At 43.5% G+C, this 21,015-nt stretch overlaps 1 protein-coding gene across 2 annotated transcripts in view; it reads right to left on the bottom strand.

The window, feature by feature from the left end:
• The window catches only part of USP40 (ubiquitin specific peptidase 40), a 3,368,940-nt gene that overhangs the window by 421,416 nt on the left and 2,926,509 nt on the right, over nucleotides 1–21,015 (bottom strand). For both annotated transcript variants that reach the window (XM_044075047.1, XM_044075048.1), the window contains one exon: nucleotides 18,519–18,587. In XM_044075047.1, the coding sequence (XP_043930982.1) occupies nucleotides 18,519–18,587 (69 nt within the window). The remainder of the gene's footprint in view (nucleotides 1–18,518; nucleotides 18,588–21,015) is intronic.

Here is a 21,015-nt window from a genome sequence, read left to right as displayed (position 1 = left end):
GAATGTTTAATCACTGTATCTAACATCAGTAACTTAATAACTCACAATGATGGGTTTACATTAGTCAGACAGCTTGAGTAATTGAAAAATCTATGTTGGTCCAATACAGTCTGTTTTCCAGTGTCTTTATGTTTCCTATGATGAGAGAGAGTGAGATACCCTCACATAAGATTAAATGGAGGAACAGGAGAAGGAGGAGGCCAAACCCAATGATAGTGCCTCCACACTCATTTCTATATTTTCATCTTCTGATGTGTTAAAAAAAATATGTAAATCCTACACCAGGAAGTCTGTCATGAAGAACAACCTCAAGTGGATGGAATCCATTGTGTGGCTATTCACTCCAAACAGACCTCTTACAGCCTCTTCATTGACGTGAGTTTAGTGTTTGAAAAAAAGACAACCTAATCATGGATTCACCATGATCCTTCACACACACACACACACACACACACACACACACACACACACACACAATGGTGCATTTCAACAAGAACATAGTCTAATGGCAGTAGGTGGCAACCAGTATTAAGTGGCAACAGCAAAGGCCATGCTATCATCCTACAGTTGCCCGTTACATGATGGGGAGCAGCAAAAGGAGACACTTGCACCTCTCTGGAAGGGAAGATGGAGCTCTGTTTTTATTAGGTAAAGAGCATGTAGAACTAATGATGGGAATTTCATGACTGTGCTGACATACACTCTCTCCAATGAATGACACTTACAGTATTTTGATAAATGCCGCTCCCTCAGACAGGACTATCCTTTACATTTTTACCCATAGCAGATCACGGCAATGGTATCTACTCTTTTCACTCTTTTCTTTTTGTCCACTTAGCTATCTTTCAAGATATTTCTGCAAAGGGCAAACTAGTCTTGCTGCCGTCCAAACACATGCTACAGGACTAGACATGATGCCCATTTGCAAACAGAAAGAATAGTTATGTAAAATCTCATCATAACCATAGATGTCCTTCTCTTCTACGTTGCAGTATTCTTTACATATGGGAGATTGTTGACCCAACATCTGGCCAGCATACAACAGCTTTTAGCTACTGCAGATACATGGGATGTCGAACATATGGCCTGGCAAATGTCAGCCATAAAAGGACATCCGTACATACAATCCTCAGAACTGAAATGCCCCAGGAGGAATGCCAGTGCACAGAAAGAACATAATCTGCCACCCAAGGAAAAAACAAGGTATGGGGGGAAGTTGGGAGGGATAGAATACTGCAATATAGAAGAGAAGGACATCTATGGTTATGGTAAGATTTTATGCGTCGATATCACATTGTCGAACTCTTAAAAGTTCAAACGTCATATGGTCAACACCATATGATTGAACTTTTAAAAGTTCAAACGTTTCAACAGAGACATCCATACAGTGAGGAATGGGAAGATTTCCCTTTTCTGCACTGTAGTGCAATCTTGGAGTTGGTATATTTAAAGAGTGAGGGGGGTGCAGGGGGGCTTGCCCCCCTGCTTAAACCGTTCAGGTAGGTTTTTTCTTTGGTTTATTTTCTTAATTACATTTTTGAACTTTTAAAAGTTCGATCATATGGTGTCGACTATATGACATTCAAACTTTTAAAAGTTCGATTATGTAGTATAGATGCAGATTTTACACAACTATTCAATGTTCTTCTATTCAATGTTGCAGTATTCTTTAAAAATGGGAGAATACCAAAGCTTAGTAAGAACCCTGGGAGGAGGAAGGGACAAAGGAGCTTTCTATAAAGCCATGGAGAACGGCTCTAGCAAAGCCAGCCCTAGATCTACAAATACTATCCAACTTGTAATGTTTAAAGAAAGTATGAACAGAAGACCAAGTGGCAGCCTCTAAAATGGTGTTAGTATCCAAGTCTTTAAAGAATGTACCAGAGGAAGTCACAGACCTAGTGCAGTGAACCTTAACAGGAACAGGAAGGCTCTTACCATGAAAAACATAAAATTGCCTTAGAAATCCAAGAAGAAATTGTCTGCTTGGAAACAGGCAAACCCAAAGCCCTAGGATGCAAAGAAGCCTTAGTTTTATCCAAATAAAATCTGAGTTGTCTATATACATCCAAGGTGTGTAAGGAGGAGGACTAAGGAAAAGGAAAGAAAGTGGGCAAATGAATAGATTGATTAAGAGACAACTCATTCACCAACTTGGGCATAAAGGAAAGACTAGTACTCAAAAAGACCCTGACCTTATGAAAAACAAGAAAAGTTGGAGAAGCCATTAAGGCTTGAATCTTAGAAACCCTCGTAGCAGAGGTTAAAGCTAGCAAAAGAAGTGTTTTCCGGGTACAAAACTTTAAGGAAGCTGAAGCTGCAGGTTCAAAAGGGCTACAGTTAGCTTCTCTAAGACATAATTTAAATCCCAAGGAGGTGGAATTGGTTTCCTGTGAGGCTTAACGTAAAGGATTTCTTTGAGAAAAAGTTTTATTTCCAATCTGGAAGCCAAAGGTGGAGTCAATGGCAGACAGGCAGAAATGGCTGACAAGTGAACTTTCACTGAAGAATACACCAAGCAACTTTTAAGTAACTCACAGAAGTAAGAAAGAACCACTGGGACATCCACAGAAGGAGGATCTGGATTACATGAGAGACACCAAGTTGAAAATTTCTTCCATTTGGATAAGTAAGATTTTCTCGTATTGGGTTTCTGGCCTCCTGCAGGACCCTAAGCACATCCTCAGAGGAAAAGTGTCTGAAAGGAATTAAAAGTTTATCACCTACAAAGTCATTTGTAAAGTTGACAGATGGGGGTGAAGTAGAGATCCCTTGTCCTGTGTGAGTAGGTTACCTTCTGTGAGGTAACTTGTGATGACTGCCCTTGGCTAAATGCAGGAGAAGAGGGAACCAATGCTGTTTTGGTCACAAGGGAGTCACCAGAAAGAGTTTTTGGTTTGTCCTGCTGAATTCTGAGCAGAACTTTTTGAATGGGAGCAAGGGGGGACTGCACAGAGAAACATCCCTTTCCATGAGAAAGATAGGGCATCCACCTTCCAAACCAGATGATCTGGGACTCTGGCACAAATAAGAGGAAGTTGTCTGTTCAGAGGGGAGGCAAAAAAGATCCACTAGAGGAGTACCCCACCAATGGATGAAGTCCAGAAACTCATTCCTGTGAAGCATCCATTCGTGAGATTGAGTTATGGATATGCTTAGAGCATCTGCCACAACATTTTGGGGGGGATGAGATGTAAACTGCTTGAAGTCACATTGTATTGAACTGCCAAATCCCATGCCATGAGAGGCAGCCTGCAAAGAAGTATGACTATGCCCCCCCCCCCGCTTGTTCAGATACCAAAGGACAGTGCTGTTGTCCGTAAACACTTTCAAAGGCCCTGGATGAAAGAGGGGATGGAAAGCCTGAAGAGCTAGAATGAGAGCACTCATTTCCTTGATGTTGATATGATCTTTCTTTTGTGAAAGAAACCAGAGACCCTGTACCTTCTCTGACACAAAAGTTGCCCCCCAACCTATGTCTGAAGCATCTGTGGATACCCCTTGAGTTGGCTGGGCCAGATGAAAAGAAATGCCTGGATTCAGAGAAAATTGCTGACTCCACCAAAGGAGCTTGGATTTTAGACATGGGAGAAAAGGGAGAACAAACTCCAGAGCGTGTGCATGTGGCATCCAAACTGATTTCAGGTACCAATGAAATTTCTTCATGTGGAGTTTTGCAAGGGGCAGTATAGGTATTGTGGATGCCATAGACCTTAGAAGTACTGTGGAAGAAGGAAGTGAGAAACAATTTTTTTCTGCTGGAAGAAAAGCCATCAGGAGAGCTGTTCTGAACCTGCACCCACAGAAGATGTGATCCTGATAAGGGAAAAGGCATGATTTTTTTAAAATTTGTGGTGAACCCAAAGCATTGCAGGAGGGAAATGGCAAACTGTAGATTTTTAATTAACTGTTCTGAGACGGCAGCCAGAGAAAGAAGATCATCCAGGTGTAGATATACCTGAATTCCTCTGACCCTGAGAAAAACAATCATAGGGGCCAAGCCCCTTCAGGCAGTCAAAAGACCAAATGGCAAGGCAAAGAACTGAAAGTGCAAAGAAGCCACAGAAAAACGTAAACATATCCTGTAGAGAGGATGGATAGGTATTTGAAAGTAGGTATCCTTGATGTCCAGAGAAGCCATGTTAGCCTGAGGAGGAATCAAAGGAAATAAAGTCTGTAAAGACAGTATGCTGAAAGTTGGTACTTTTAGAAAGGTGTTTAAATGGAATAGGTCCAGTATTGGTCTCCAAGGACCGTCTTTTCTGGGGACAAGGAACATTTTTGAGTAAACCCCCCTGTCTCTTTGGTCCAGAGACACATGCTGAATTGCACCTTGAGAAAGTAATTCCCTTAGAACCTGTGGAAACAAATCCAACTGTTTTTTAGGGGGCTGGGGAACACCAGTGAAAGGAGGAAGATTTTTCCAAGTCATGAAATATCCATGCTGGATAACAGAAAGAACCCAGGAATCCTGACTTATACTTGCCCAAGCTGGAAGACAGAGGGCTAGACACAGACTACCTGGCCTAACTTGAAAGGGCTGCTGAGATGACCTGAACCAGTTATCTTAGGCTGCGGAGGTCTTCTAGTAGTCTTCTTAGATGTAGAAAACAAAGCTGAAGAAGACGGTCTTGTCTGTCTCCTAACAAAGGATGTCTTAGACGGGAAATTTCTGTGGAATTTTGGGACAGGAGAGACAAACATGTGCTTCAAGTCTTGAAGTTCCTTTCCCTTTTCTTCTAAGGACCTAAATAAATCTGCAGCTGCAGTACCAAACAGAGCAGTGCTATCCAGAGATGCATCCATCAATTTTGCTTTGATGTCACCTCGCAAAGGTTGAAGCCTCAACCAAGAGTACCTTCTAAGGACAAAGCCAGAAGCAGCTGCTCTACAGGATGCTTCAACTGCATCATAACTGCACTTAATTGAGTGTCTAGCCACTTGATAAGAAGCTGCTAAAAGAGACAATTTTTTTAGGTCCGAGTCTAGAGGCTGTGAAAGAGCTTGAGAGGCCTGTGAAAGAAGGACCAAGGCATACCTAGACATGTGAGCTTGACAGTTTACAGCTCTGATAGCTAAAGTGGCAGAAGTGTATACCTTCTTACCTAGTCTTTCTATTATCTTACTCTCCTTATCTGAAGGAAGAAGCTTAGAGAATGGTAACAACCTACAGGACTTGTCTGAAGCAATAGATACCACAGCTGGATCAGCTGAAAGACATTTATAAAGGAATCTGCAGTCATCAGGCACCTTGTAAAACCTGTCAGGCATTTTAGGTGCAGGAACCTGTGAATCTGGGATATGAGAAGCAAAGGAGAAAGCATCCAAAAATGCTGGCAAAACCGGTGGCACAACCGAAGGAGAAGCAGATTACATTTGTAAAAGGTCTGAGACCTGAGAGAAGTCCCATTTAAAATATTCTCTCATCTTGTTAATGTTCTCCCCAAAAGGAATCTCTCCCACTGGGGGAATCTGCACCATTGGATTCCTCTGGAGAAGCATATTCTAAAGGGGAAGCAATTTGTGTAGAGTATGCCAAGCAATCCTCATCACAGGAAGAGTCATCATCAGATAACTCCTGTTCCCTAACCCTCCTAACAGGAGAGGAAGTAAAAGAGAGAACAGAAACAGCATAAGGCGGCTTAACAGCCATCAGAGCCTTAATCAAACCCTGAGAAAATGTATCCCAATCAGACTGTGGAGAAGAAGGGGCCTCAGAATGCTTGTTTTTTTTTCATGCACTTCTGCACTTTGACCGGTGGAAGAACCCAACTCAGGCCTTGTTTTAGCAAATGACACCGGTTCCCTAGCTTGAGTAACAGGTATATCCTTGAACCCTTCTAGCACTATAAGCCGTGGTTCCCCTTGTTTGTCTGAAATGGACATCTGCACTGCCTCTGAGGACATGTTGGATTCTTTAACAGCTTCCAAATCGGTACCCGGTGAAGAACCAGACCCGACCATCAAACGTAACTCTGGGTCTTCATTAACCTCAAGGGATACATCGGCAGACAGAGACACAAAAGAAGAGGATTCAGGCCTAGGCTTACTGACTTTCCTCTTCAAAACCGGCTCAGTGAAAGACCCATGGAACCCTCCATAACACCCTTATAACTGTATCAAGAACTGACCACTCTTTCGGACCCTCAGAGGGTACTTTCACACAGTCACACCTGGACTTGATTTAACAATAGACACATTTACGTCCCAGCACTGTAGGCTCATAAATAACTACTGAACTGCTGAAGGTGAAGCTACATTAACACTTCAGCATATTTTACTCTTATCAGTGTAATAGATCCCTGGAAAAGACATTGAAAAGCCCATAACTATAAAATTAGATGCTGCGACTCAAGTCAACTTTTTAGAGTTTAGACACTTGTCTTTGTATCCATGAACATTCTACCTCACTGATTGTTTATGGTGGTAAATTATCTGGGGGGGGGGTGGTTCTTCCTGATCCATTCGCTCCCCTGCCCTTACCCCATATCCCACCCTCCTCCAGCACCTCCACTCATGTCCCAAGCAAACTACTCCCCCTCATTCCTATGATCCAATTATATACAACTCTACCATGTCCACACCCACATTTCAGTCACACCTTACTTACTTTTAATTAACCAAACTTATCTGCTTTCTCTTACATCCATCACCTTGCATTCTCAATTCCCCTACTATAAAATTCTTTGCATCTTACTCTGCTTTACCTTCACAATACTATCACCACCTCAAACTGTCTTACATTAACTTCAGCCTTACCACCTTCTCTTCTATTATACACATCAAACTAACATTACACCATAATTTTACTACTGACCAGTCACTTGTCTCCCACCCCTCTTTATCACAAGCCACAGGGCAAAACACCTAACCACATTGTCAAAGCCCACCATGAAATCAAAACATTTCCAACCTTACCTTTAGCTGCACACGTATCACAAGATACCATAATCTCGGTTTACATCCGATATTACATTCTAACACATAAATTCCACTTTTACTATTTTTAAGCTATCACAGTTGACATGCTCCTCCTAACCTGCCTAGCTTCTTTACTCTTAATTCTCAACCTCGCTACAGCTATATCCTTGCTTACCCTCACACACCAATACACATCAACAACCTTCGCCAACTATCACCCCAATAAACAACACAGCTTCTCACATATCTCCTCCCACCTTTTCCCCTATACCGTCCCATATTATTCAAGCCACAAATTGGCCTTCTCACCTCCTATGAAACCACACCTGACACCAATACCATCACCTTGGAATAAAAAACACTTCCTATGGTACTCCTTCCTCATTACCTACCTACTCAAATGTAAAGACATACATCCCAACCCTGGCCCACCCTCTAATCCTAACCACAAGAGTAACCCCAAAGATTTAAACATACTTAAACTGAACCTTAGAAGTATATGTAATAAAATGGCCCCACTGTATGCCTGGATGGATCAAAATAAACCTGACATACTAGCCCTTACAGAAACATAACACCTCCAAACTTTGTAATAACCAGAAAAGACAGATCTAAAAAAAAGGGGGGAGGGATAGCCCTTCTACATCCCTCCCCTCCTCAACATCACACCCTACACTAGTAATATACCCACCTTTTCCAATGCTGAGGTACTAATCTCTTTTTTGAACCTCAGCATATCAAAAATAATTTGCATAATGGTAATATATATCCCACCAGGTAACAATATGCCAGTGTTGGATAATATTTTGTCCTGGACATTCCAAACAATAAACCTCAAAACAATAATCTTAGGAGATATAAATATAGATTGGCAAACCATAGCTTCCAACTCCCCTATAAATAGTATAAATCTGTATGGTTTTTCGCAGCTTATCAATACTCCAACAAGATACAGCAAAGATCTTACCTGCCAATCCACCCTAGACTGGATCCTAGTATCCCACCCTGCCAATTACCCCTCTTCCGGTACAGTGTCTACCTCCCTCAGCGATCATCTGCCAGCGTATTCCCTTAGAAAAAACTCCCAACAACGAAGAGTACACACTGTAAAATCAGTTAGGAACTCAACTAATTTTTGCCAGCATAAATTCAACAATCACCTACATGAACTAGACTGGACACCCCCTAAACAACTACCCATTAACGATGCTGTACTATACTTTAATAGATCCTTCCTTCACGTACTTAATACCTTGGCTCCCATTCCTATGAAAAGAATCAAAAAGAATTCAGCTCCATTGCTCTCTAAGGAATTAAACACCTGATGAAGCAAAGGGACCTAGCCTGGATAACCTGGAAAAAGAACAAAAATGAACAAAATCATGTTTATTTCAAAACACTATTAACAAAGTGACAAAACTAATCAACAGAGATAAGAAGTCATATTATTCCCAGCTTCAACCCCAACATAAAATCAACCCCAATAAATTTTGGCACTCCATATCTTCTCTACTTAACCCTGGAACAAATACAGATCACACCCTATCACCTGATACCCCTCCATTACAAATAGCCGAAAACTTTAACAAGCACTTCATAAAATCAATATCAGACCTACTAACCAACACCCCTAACGCTGGATCCCCCCACCATTCACCCTATTCAGACACCAACCCCAGACCATCAACTACTTCTAACCCTGTCATTACTAACCCTCTTACTCAACAAAATGTCATACAAACCCCATTCTCACTTCAGCCCATAACTACTGATACCATTAAGAAACTGCTACATATACTAAAACCCTGCTCTACCTCAGCTGATAATCTTCCACCACACTACCTCAGACTGGCTGCTAATTCAATCACCTACCCAATCAGTATCCTTATAAATAGGTATTGATCTGAATCAGAAGTACCTACCATATGGAAACAATCTCACATCACCCCGATCCACAAAGGAGGCAATTCTTAATCTATCCAATTTCCGTCCTATATCCATCTTGTCACCCATATCCAAAATTCTCTTCCATCACAGGTAATGTAATATCTATTGCAAAACAATCGTTTATCCACAACCCAACATGGCTTCCGATCTAGCCACAGTACAGCTACAGCCCTATTAACTTTTAAAGATACTGTAGACAAGGCCAGAGATGCAGGATGTTATACAGCCTCAGTATTCCTTGATCTCGCCAAGGCCTTTGACACAGTGTCTCACCCCTTACTATTAAACTCACTGTCTAACTTTGGCTTCTCACATAACACAATAAAATGGTTTCAGAGCTACCTCAAGGATTGTAAACAAGCACTGAAATGGTCCAATGAACTCTTACCCTTTCTCCACAACCCTACTGGAGTCCTTCAAGGCTCCAACCTAGGGCCCCTACTCTTCAACATTTTCACAAACAATCTTCACACTGTCTCTCACCCTGGGACCCTCATTCAATACACTGATGACTCCACCATAATCTGTACTGCTCAATCACTAACAGAACTACTTTCAAAAACTCAACAGTCCTTTAGAGCAGTTTGAATCCTGTCCCAACTCTTTCTTAATCTAAAGAAGACAAAACTAGTACTCTTTCATCCCAAGAACACCTCCACTGTCACTGACCATTTTAACATCCTTGTATCTGACAACACTGCCATAGAAATAGTACAGGAAATCAAACTTCTAGGAGTTATCATTGACAATAAACTTTCATTTGACCCTCATATACAGCAAAATATAAAAAAAATCATCAAAAACTGGGACTCTTATATAGAAACAAACATTTCTTTACTACAGCAACCAAAATTAGAAGTTATGTACCTACCATAACGTTCCATGTTAGTTGTCTTCTCTCGCCTTCTTTCTTGCTGAATGGGTTCGGAGCCGATCCTCGGCTCCGTCTCGGCACTAGCTTTAGCTCGAGAACTCCTTTTACCAGCTCGAGGCAACCCTATATCCCATGATGCAAGGCGGAACTACCTCAGATCTCGTTTGGCAGCTAACTAACCCTGCTAAAGACTTATCCTAATATAATTAGGAACCATGGTTCCTAAAAGAAGTCCTCATAACAATGCTCCAGAGGAAGCAATCTAATAGGAACTCTCCAAGATCTGTCCAGGCCAGGGGGAAGGAGGGAGGGCAAGAAAGAAGGCGAGAAGACAACTAACATGGAACGTTATGGTAGGTACATAACTTCTAAATGTTAAGTTGTCAATCTCGCCTTCATTCTTGCTGGATGGGACCGTCCCTAGCACCTGTATCCCGGGTGGCTCAATGGAACAGACTCTTGAGAACAGTGGAACCAAAACTGGCCCTATCTCTGGAGGCCAAATCCAACTTGTAATGAGACACAAAGGTATGAGGCGTGGCCCAAGTAGCTGCTGCACAAATAGTGTCAATGGGAAGTCTATCCTGAAAGGCTACAGAAGTGGATAGACTCCTGGTCGAATGTGCTTTTGGCTTAGAAGATAGTTGTTTGCCCTTAGAGAGTACACATAGGAAATGGTGGAAGTCAACCATCTAGATAAGGTCACTTTAGATACTGGAAGACCCAACCTGTTTCCTGCATAGGAGACAAACAATTGGTCTGATTTTCTAACTTGTTTAGTCCTATCTAAGTAGTACCTGAGCTGACGATGAACATCCAAAAATGCAGCTTCTGTTCAGCTCTGTCAGAATAGTTAGGAAAGAAAACTGGTAGATCAATAGATTGGTTAATATTGGCTTGAGATACAACCTTGGGAAGAAAGGAAGGGTTAGTTCTGAGCGAAACCCTATCCTTATGAAACACCAGATAAGGTGAACGAATACAGAGGGCCTGAATCTCAGAAACTCTTCTTGCAGAAGTAACAGCCAGCAAAATATAGTTTTCCATGTCAACAACTTTAAAGAACACGTAGCAGACGGTTCGAAGGAGGTAGAATTAGGGATGCCAACATTAAGTTCAGATCCCATTGCGGAGGAGGATGTTTCACAGGCGGTTTTAGGAGAAAAACTCCTCTCAAAAGGCTTTGCATAACCTATGAGACATGATGTTATTGTCCTGCAAGCCAACATGAAATTTGGAAATAGCAGCCAGTTGTACTTTGACTGTAGATGATGACGATCCCGAATGAAAAACCTCCGCCAGGAAATCCAAAACAGAATGTATAGGAGCGGTGAAAGGATCAATATTTCTGGCGTTTGCCCAAATAGAAAAACGTCGCCACTTGCTAGCATAAACAGTTCTAGTGGACGACTTTAAAGAAGACACTAAAATGTCTCTGACTGAGTCAGAAATCATTGGTAGCCTGGCTAGGAAGGAAGTGGAGCAACCAAGCAGTGAGGTTGAGAGAATGAATGGCCCGGTGCTGCTGACCCGACTGGTGGATCAAAGATCCGGAACTGGGTCCAGATGCCAGGGCTGCACCAGAAGGTGATGATGTAGAGACGGAAACCAAATTTGTCGAGGCCAATATGGAGCAATGAGGATCAATTTGGCTCTCAAAGCGGTGGCTTTCTGAATGACTTGTGGAATCAATGGAAAGGGAGGAAAAGCATAAAGAAGTCCCGAGGCCAATCCTGAGTTAGAGAGTCTCTCAAGGGTTGGCCTGGAAGAGGAAATAGTGTGAAGTAATCTGGGCACTTGCTGTTTTGAGGGGTAGCGAAAAGATCGCAACAAGGGGTGCCCCACTTCAGAAAAATCTGATCCACTACAGACTGATTGAGAGACCACTCGTGAGGCATCAGAATAGATCTGCTTAGCCTGTCCGCCAATAGGTTGGACCTGCCGGGATGTGCGTTGCTATCAGAAACCGCTGAGAAGAGATCGCCCATTGCCAAAGTCTGAGAGCTTCTCGACATAAGGGATAGGACCTGGTTCCGCCCTGTTTGTTGATGTACCAGACCACGGACATGTTGTCCGTCTGTACTGCAATAGTCCCTGTGGGAAGAAAGTCGTTGAGGGCTTGCAAGCGTTAAAAGCACTGCTCTCATCTCCAGGACATTTATGTGCAGGTGGTATTCTATGGGTTGCCACGTCCGTGGACCATCCTGCCCTGATAATGCCCCCACCCGATCAGAGAGGCATCCGTGGTGACTGTGGCAACTGGAGGAGGGGAACAAAGGGTCGGCCCTGATGAAGAAGAGGGAAGATATCCACCATCGTAGATGAGCCCTGCAAGACTGTGTCACTAAGATCTCGTGTCTCATGGGCAGATCGTGGTACGACCACTGCGTGAACAACATCCACTGCAGGAGACGCATGTGGAAGCGAGCCAGTGGAAGAAGAACAATGGCTGCAGCCATTAGGCCTAGAACTTTCAAGACAAACCTGGCTTTGACCTTGTTGCTTTGTAACAGAAGCTGAACAAATTTCTGGATGTCCAGAATCCTTTGATTTGTTAGCCTGGCTAACATTTTGACGGTATCTAACTCTGCCTATAAAGGTGATAGATTGGCAAGGCAGCAGAGAGGATTTTTCAAATTCACGAAATTCCTAGACTCTTGCAAAGCTGTAAGGTGTAGTCTCTGGACCGAAGAAGCTGATCCTTGGAGGTGGCGGAGAGGAGCCAGTCGTCCAAATAAGGAAACACTTGGAATCCTCGGCGTCTCAGGTGAGCTGTGACCACTGCCATGCATTTGGTGAACACTCTGGGGCTGAAGTGAGGCCAAAGGGCAGTGCTCTGAATTGGTAATGACTGGCTCCCAGCCGGCGGAGAAACCTTCTGGAGCGTCTGTGAATCTTTATATGATAGTACGCATCCTGAAGGTCTATCGAGCACATCCAGTTGTCCTTGCCCAGAAAGGGCAGAATGGATTGCAGCGTGACCATCCGAATCTTGCCTTTCTGACAGACTTGTTTAGTCTGCTTAGGTCTAGTATTGGTCTCCAATCTCCCGTCCTTTTGGGGACCAAAAGAATCTTGAGTAGAAGCCGGATCCTACTTGGTCTGCCGGCACTGTTTGGATGGCTCTTTTCCCAGGAGTTTTGAAACTTCCTGTTTTGCCAAATCCCTTTGACCGGGTGAGATGTCTGGAAGGGATTGTAGAGTGCGGAAATCTTCAAGGGGATTTTGTAACCCTCGGATATAATCGACTGTACCCACTTCTCTTGTGATAGGGATTGCCAGGCTACTGGGTACAGCGAAATTCTTTCCCCGACTGCCTCCAAGGGTGGACAGTCGGGCAACACCTCAGGGATGCTGAAAGGGCTTCTCAGGAAGAGGCTCCCTGTTGCCCTGGTTCTGAGGACCCCCTGCCTCTAGGGCGTCTATTATTGTTACCCCCTCTGCCTCTGGGGGTAAACTGACCACGTGTGTCCAGTGTAGCTCCTTGGGCTTTACGGAACCACATCTTCCCCCCCTTCTGACCCTTGGGATATGGTCTAGAAGGAGTGGAAAACTGGACTCCAACGGCAGAAAGAGTTTTACCGTCCTGTTCACATCTGGTTAAAGTATCCTTCACCTGAGGTCCGAACAAAGCCGAACCGTCAAAGGGGGTGTTGGTGAAGGATGCCTTAAAGGGGTCTGCAAAATTACACAGCCGCATCCAGGCTTGGCGTCTAAGAGCAACACCTGTGCCTGCGGCCCTGCTCGTTCCATCGGCTGCATAAGATATGAGCCGCATGGAGGAGTTAGATATCGAATTCAGGATAGCTAGCTGAGAGGCAATCTTTTCCTGAGCCCCAGCAGCTGAAGGATCCTGGACTACTTCTCCCAGTTCCTTGAGAATATCTCGTTGAAGCCTGGTGAAGTGACAAAGGTAATTCAGCGAACATTGCAAAGGTCGCTGAAGAAAACATCCGCTTTCCATACCTGTCCATGGTCCTAGAATCCTTATTAGGAGGATGGACAGGTACTGAAGGATCCGCCAGTTCCTTCTTAGTGGCCGCCACCACCATAGCATCCACAGAGACACCTTTGGACAGGAACTGTTTGTCCGAAGGGGCCGTGATGAACTTGGATGGTCTCCTGGGGACAGGTTCCACAGAATCTGGAGCCGCCCACGCCTTCCGAGCCACTACCTGCATGAGCGGGTCGAAAGGCGGAGACACCCAGGAGGTGGAGGTTCGAGATCCAAATGCCTACAGGTATACCGACTCATCCTCGGAGGGGACAATGGAGGGCCAATTCCCCTCTGTTTGAGGAGCTCAAGGATGTCTGAAAATGAGACATCCTCAGAGGGGGACCGTGGGGAACCCTCCGACTCATCTAAGTCGGTATCAGATGTAGTAGACTCAGGGGAGTCTGTGTGTTTCCTCTTACGTCCTCTTCCGAGGGGGTTCCCCTGCAGGGTCAGGAGAAACCTCGGAAGAGGAGGAAATTCCCAGTGGGGAAACCTGAGGCGATGGATCCCTGGGCCTGAGAGCAAGAGGCTGGCAAGAGGCATCTACAGGCACTGATGAGGGAGGAGCTAGAGGGATAGACCGTTGACCAGGCTCAGAGGCCAGGACACTCCTCATCACCTCAAAGGCTCCTTTCCCCGGGAGACCTGAACACACCCGCTCCGAAGAAACAGGAATGGTCGGCTCCAAGGAGAGAGAAGGCTCCGAGGCCGATGTCGGCGCCGAGCTTACCAAAGCCGAAGCTCCGAGAGGGAGAGCGGGGTCGGACAAGGGTCCGATGCCACTAGCCCCCTCGGAGCCGACAGTGGAAACCCGACGACCGGATCCCTCCAAGGAAAGTCTCAAGGAGGAGATCGGAGCCGAAGATGATGGAGCCGAAGGATGTATCGGCTCCGGCATCGAAACAGTCGCTGTCCCAAGAAGCTCCGGCTCCGAACTCTGGTGTGGAGTCGGAGGAGGAATCTCAAGAATTGGGGCTGTAGCCGAAGTCTGTTGAGACGGGCTATGGAGCATTTGGGCCAGTGCTTGAGATTTCAACAGCCTGCTTACCACCCTCTCCAAATCGTGGTCAGACAGCCTGGAAGATCTCGAAGATCGGCTCCAATGGCTCCGCTCCGACAAAAGAGGAGACCCCGGAGCCGAGTGAATACTTAGTATCGAAGGGGACCGGGATCTCTTACGGGCCGGAGCCATCGGAGCCGAAGTCCCTTGAACCCCAGATGGAGCCGAGGATCTCTCGGCTCCGATGCTGGATAAAGTGTCGGCTCCAGCCGGAGCCGACAAGGCAACAGTAGTCAGGGTATCGGAGCCGGCCGGCACCGAACCCACTACTCTAGCAGAAGTATCGGCTCCAGCCGGAGCCGATATCGGCTCCGACGGAGCCGGAGCCACCGGAGGAGGCTTGGACACTGTAGCCTGAGCCTTCAGTGGCTTAAGAGGTTTTCCTGCCCCTTGCTTAGGAGGAGAACCTTCAGGTTTTAACAAACCTCGGAGGATCAATTTGTTCCTCCTTTCCTGCAGGACTCTCTGGCTAAAGGCATGACACAACGCACAGGAGTCCTGCAGGTGCAAAGGCCCCAGGCAATACACACAAGAAGTGTGACCGTCTGTCAGGGACATTTTCTGACAGCACTGGTCACACTTCTTGAAGCCTGAGACCTTGCCTTCCCTAGACATCCTAAAAGGATATACACAAACAGTCCCCACAAACACAAAACTTAATCCCTACACAGACACACAGGAAGGGAATAACTTGGGGAACTAGGCCTGACTAAAACTTTAACTGAAAAACTATTTTGAAAGTGGAAGGGAATAGGGTGGGCTGTACTAAATACAGGCTAACCTAACACTGAAGGGAAATTAAACCCCTAACTAAACTTTTTTCTTCTTTAACAAGAAAAAACTTACCTCAGCTGGCAAAGGAGACCTCTTTCGCTAAGCGGCAAACGAGATCTGAGGTAGTTCCGCCTTGCATCATGGGATATAGGGTTGCCTCGAGCTGGTAAAAGGAGTTCTCGAGCTAAAGCTAGTGCCGAGTCGGAGCCGAGGATCGGCTCCGAACCCATCCAGCAAGAATGAAGGCGAGATTGACAACTTAACATCTACCCTTGCAAAAACATTTTTACTTCCCTCTCTTCTTTATGATGCCCCCCCATCCTAACTAACATATGACTTCTACAATAAACAAGATGGAACAGTGCTACAACAAAGTTGCAAAGTTTGCCACAAACTCTAAACATAATATACACCACTGTAAACCACTCCTAGAATTAAACAGGCTTGAACTCCCCAACTAACTTGCCTTTATTCAGCTATCCACCTTGCACAACCTTATTTTCAAGCCTACAGCCTGCCCTGCACTAACCAATCTAGTCACACCTTACACACCAACTTGATCCCTATGATCAGAAGACAAAAATCTCTTAGCCATCTCAAAACCCACAAGAAAACCAGGTCACTGACTGTATTCATACTCTGTCTCTGTACTTTGGAATTCACTACCTCTAGCTACCAAGTCTATGCCTGGCCTAACACATTTCAAAGCCTCTTTAAAAAAATCATCTCAAATAGACATGGCTTTGCTCCTGCATAAAGCCTGCCTGATGCTCAGCACTTCCTCTTCTTCCACGCTAGCCTCATCCTCATCTTCTGTCACATTTCAGTCCTCCACAGTCTGCAAGATCCTAAGGCTCTTCTAACTCCTTCTCTGGTTTCTATAGCATATCCTTAAGCTAATGCTCAGGCTGTATTGTTTCTATTCTTTTTAACTCTCTATCTTTCTGCATCATTAACTTTCTGGCTATTATTTTCCTAACGGAAACTTTCTATTTATTTATTTATTTTTCCCATGTACTATAGCAGTCAATGTTGCACATTGCTCTACCTACATACTATTTTTTGGACACTACATCATGTACAGTGAGAGTGATTATTATTGTCTACAATGTCTTTAACTCTAAAGAATTGTCTAGATGTGTAGTATATATTTTAACATCTTGTAACATAGTTTATTTCAAATTATTTTGTACAGTCTACCTAATGTGATTTATACTGTATTGGATTTTATTGCATTTTTATTGTACTGTATGTGGAGCTTTTCTCCCTGGGTCTGTGCTGAAAATGGGTTATGTAGACCCAGTCAGACCACCTTGGTAAACAAATGTCAAATACATAAATAATCCTTAGACAATCTTTTTAATCAATGATTCTCTAAGTAAAGATTCAAAGCTGAAAGTCAGCTCCACAATGTCTTTGGAACAAATGCCCGACAAAGAGAGCAAGAACAATGGACATGATTCAGGCCTAGACAGACAAGACAAAGATCATGGCTATCCTTATGTGGAATTTGCCTTCCTGGATGGCATGAACTAAATAAAAAAAGCAGTAGCAATGAAATAAATCCTCAACTGGGCACTTATCTCAAAGTTGGCAGCAACCAATGGAATCAGGCAATGGATCAACATAAGAGTCAAGCGTTCCGAATGGCGGCAGAAAAGTTCTGAGGACTGTATGTGCGGATGTTCTTTTATGGCTGATGTTTGCCAGGCCATATGTGTGATGTCCCACATACCTGCAGTAGCTAAAAGCTGCTGTACGCTAGCCGGACCTCGGGTAGCTTGGGCGGAGGATCTCCCATATGTAAAGTATACTGCAAAAGAATAGAAGCACATCATTCTTTAACCACACTGTCACTTTCTTTTTAATACTGCATGTTTCATCCTTGCTGCCTGCCAACCATCAGGATACCCCTTCTCATTCAATTGGCCAATCACCCCCCCCCCCCCACAGGGATTAAGAGCATGCAGATAATGGCTGTCAAGTCATCAGTGGTTTTCACTGTAGACTTAACATCCTTCCCTCTTAGCATCTGATGTGCGTACTTGCTTATACAACTATCACGGTAATGCTCCTTCCCATTTAGCAGGATGATGTGCACATTCCAGTACACACCCCCCTCAGGAAGCTGAACCTCCTAGGAGGACTACTGCCCAAGCAGCTTGGCAGGAGCTGAACAAATGCCCCAAGTCCAAGGTCTGCATGCTATTCGTCCTACCTTCAGTGAAACCTGAAACTGTAGCAGAGTGGACTGCCAACCTCCATATGGAATGTGCGAGCCATATGCTGCTCACTCCTGACCCCCAACCCTTGTCTGGCTCCTCCAGCTCCTGAGCTACTTCTTGAACTTGGGTCATCTGGACACAATTAGAGTTCCATCACTACACACTGTGCAGCCAAGTCACACTGGCACTTTCACAAGGTTCAATCAGTCAACAATTGTATTATAACTATAAAAACAATTGAAAACTATTCTCAGTTTCACCTAACAAAATAAAAAGGCTGTCAGAGAAGACCAGACATAAGCCAAACCCAATGACCACCAGGAAAGAACTGAAGAAGGTTTGTAGAGTATGTCCTTTGTTGCCTTCTATCACTGAAAGCAATGGCAGATCAAAGAGAAATGGTGACCTTACTGACACTACTATTGGAAAACAGCCATTTGGCTTTCCTTAGGTCCTGTTGGCTGAAACTGTCTTGAAGATGATAATCTAGCTCACACAAGCTTCTCAACTCTGGCATTAAACACCATGAATGGGCCAATGGAAATAAATGTACTGCAACTGCAAAACAGAGATGTTTTGAAAATCTAGAAAAAAAAAGCCAGGAAAAAATGAGCATTTCATCCGCATTTCATCCTCTGTGTAGGACCCTCTGATGTAATATCACAGGATATTCAACATTTGAGTAAATAAAAACAAAAGTAACAAATTTTAGTTACCTACCTAAGATCTTCCTCCTTCTGCAGAGCTTGGATACCAACCTCTACATTATTTCCCAGTTTAAATGTGCTGTAAAGAAAATTAAAAACAATGAAGACAATACAATATTTAATGACCTAACTTCAAATACTTAAAGTGTGATGTACTGTGAAACACATGATTGCAAACACACAAAGTGGTACAAGATACAGATCTATCACAACTCATTATTCAATGCACTGTATAATAAAACATTCAGAATATGTATGATATGATGAAAGAATTTTCTCCACATCATTTATTAAAACATGCACACATATAGCCAAACCAGCAGTGTAAACCTTGACTATAGATTACTGTCACTGTTGAAGTGACACCCTGACCCCATGTGCAAAACGGAATAAAGGGGTTGTGGGTGGATGGAGGGATATATGCATGTATGTATATATTTATACACACATCGTTTCCTTCCTAGCTGCCAGTATCAAGAAATTAAGCACGCTATTTTCCTGTCTACCTAGTATATTTATGAGGTTCCCTGCCAGTAAGAATAGTTTGTTATTTCCGTTATGTCAAGCCAATTTTACTCACTATTTACTGCCACTGAAACATACATTCACCCAAAACCTCACAGTTTCAAAAGAAATGCACCTTTACTGCATCTCCAACATAATGGTGACACTGCTAGAAATAATCTGTTAGCTTTGCTGGGGTACAGATGTATTGCCATTCAAAAATAAAATACAATAAAGTAACACAAATAAATTAATACACTTTCTTGACCTGGTAGCATTATCTAGGGTATTCTATTATTTGTGACCTAACTTCTTTCAGTATTTGGTTTGGCATAATGTTTAAGGTCTTCACCTCAAACACAAGTTACAGGGTTTAATTCTGACTTGGGGTTATTTGCTAGGCTTAAAATGGCCCTTCAGGGCATTTATCCTAATATTCATTGATGAACCTAAAATACTCCCACTATATTTTTTATCTTGTCTGATCTCCATTAGCATCTTGTATGTTTGGTTAATCATTTCCCCACTCCCCTGTGACTCTGTCCTCAAACATATCACCCAAGAGACCCATTGGGCCAGTCTCCTCTAGGCATAGCACGGATGCTCACGTTTTGACTATGTTTATTACATTTTGATAACAATTTTTTCCATCTTAATGGTTCCAGAATTGATCCAATGTCATTACTTCTCTTCCTGTGCTCAGCTGCTCCCAAAAAATGTTCTTGTGAATTTCCTCAGTGTTTCATTTATTCATCTCAAATGGGTTTCAGTATCTTTTTATGCTTACTGGTAATACTCCTCTAACAAAGTTGTTAGTTTTCTTTTCTTACACCAACTTTTTACCTTGGACACTATTTCCACCATGATTACTAAAATTCTCTTCCCTCTTTATAACTCTCATATTTTTATAATTCCTTGTATAGCTCTTTCAACCCCTCCAACTAATCCAAAGTATTTTCCCCAAATGCACCCTGTTCAGTGTTTGATACACGTATAACTTACTATCAAATACCTTTCAAAGGCTGGAGCTCTCAAGTTTCCCCCACTGCTCTTGGGAATGTCAAGATCTTCAGGGAAGCCTAGTTTTGGCAGAGGAGGTACTGGTAAGCCCTGTGGTCTGTATAATGTCAATGGGGTGATGAACCACTGTCCACTGCACTGTTTGAACTTTCTGTGCTAAATCCAGGCAGATGTTTTTTTTAAATGCTAAGTAGTTAGTTACTTTTAGTTAGCAATTCACTATATATATTTATTTGACAAATTCTGTTAATGTCCCCAATAGATGAATCCCTAAATAAGTAATCTTTTTGGTTACTATTACAAAAAATGTTTCCTTAACTCTTCCTGCTGAGGTATATAATTACTTTTCAAGATTTTTTTTGTGTTAATCCTGTACTCAGCAATTTGTCTAAAAGTTAAGTGGCTGAAGACTCTTAAGTCCTTCTCTGGGTTTGTTAAATATATTAGTAAATCATCAGCATGAAGTTAAATTTTGTGTTCACCATCCTTTAAACACTATCATGAAAACTCACTGCTTCTCAATGTGATGTTAATCAAATCCAGTGTAGTTCAATACTGAAAACAAATAATACCAATCTACCTTGCTGAATGCCTTTTCAGCATTCACACTTCCTCTTAACAGAGCATGTCCCATTCTAGAGGGATCTTTAATGACTGGAAAGTGTTTTTTACACTTCCACAGGACAGAGCCCAATGACTCCATAACACAACTGGCCCATTTGCTCCATGGTTGCAAGAGCTGGGGAGTCCCTGGGCAGGCAAGCACCTTATGACCTATTCATTCCTGTTTAGGAATTCCCAATGAGCTTAGCTGTTTGTGGCAAGAGCTGGGTGGAAGGTAGTGTGCCAGCTTTGCTGGTCATGTGAGGTAGTCTAACCTCTTCCCTGGCACAGCACCTACCTTCCTTTCACTACAGCTGCTTTCTGAGGGTTCCCCTCAGCTCTCAATGCAACTACACATGGCAACATAAGCTCAACAGACCTAG

This window comes from Protopterus annectens, chromosome 6.part0 (assembly GCF_019279795.1).
Source record: "Protopterus annectens isolate FY-2018-M chromosome 6.part0, PAN1.0, whole genome shotgun sequence".
In the NCBI taxonomy this organism is placed as follows: domain Eukaryota; kingdom Metazoa; phylum Chordata; order Ceratodontiformes; family Protopteridae; genus Protopterus; species Protopterus annectens.
The sequence above is the reverse complement of the archived record's forward strand: the minus strand, read 5'-3'. Positions and strand labels throughout refer to the sequence as shown.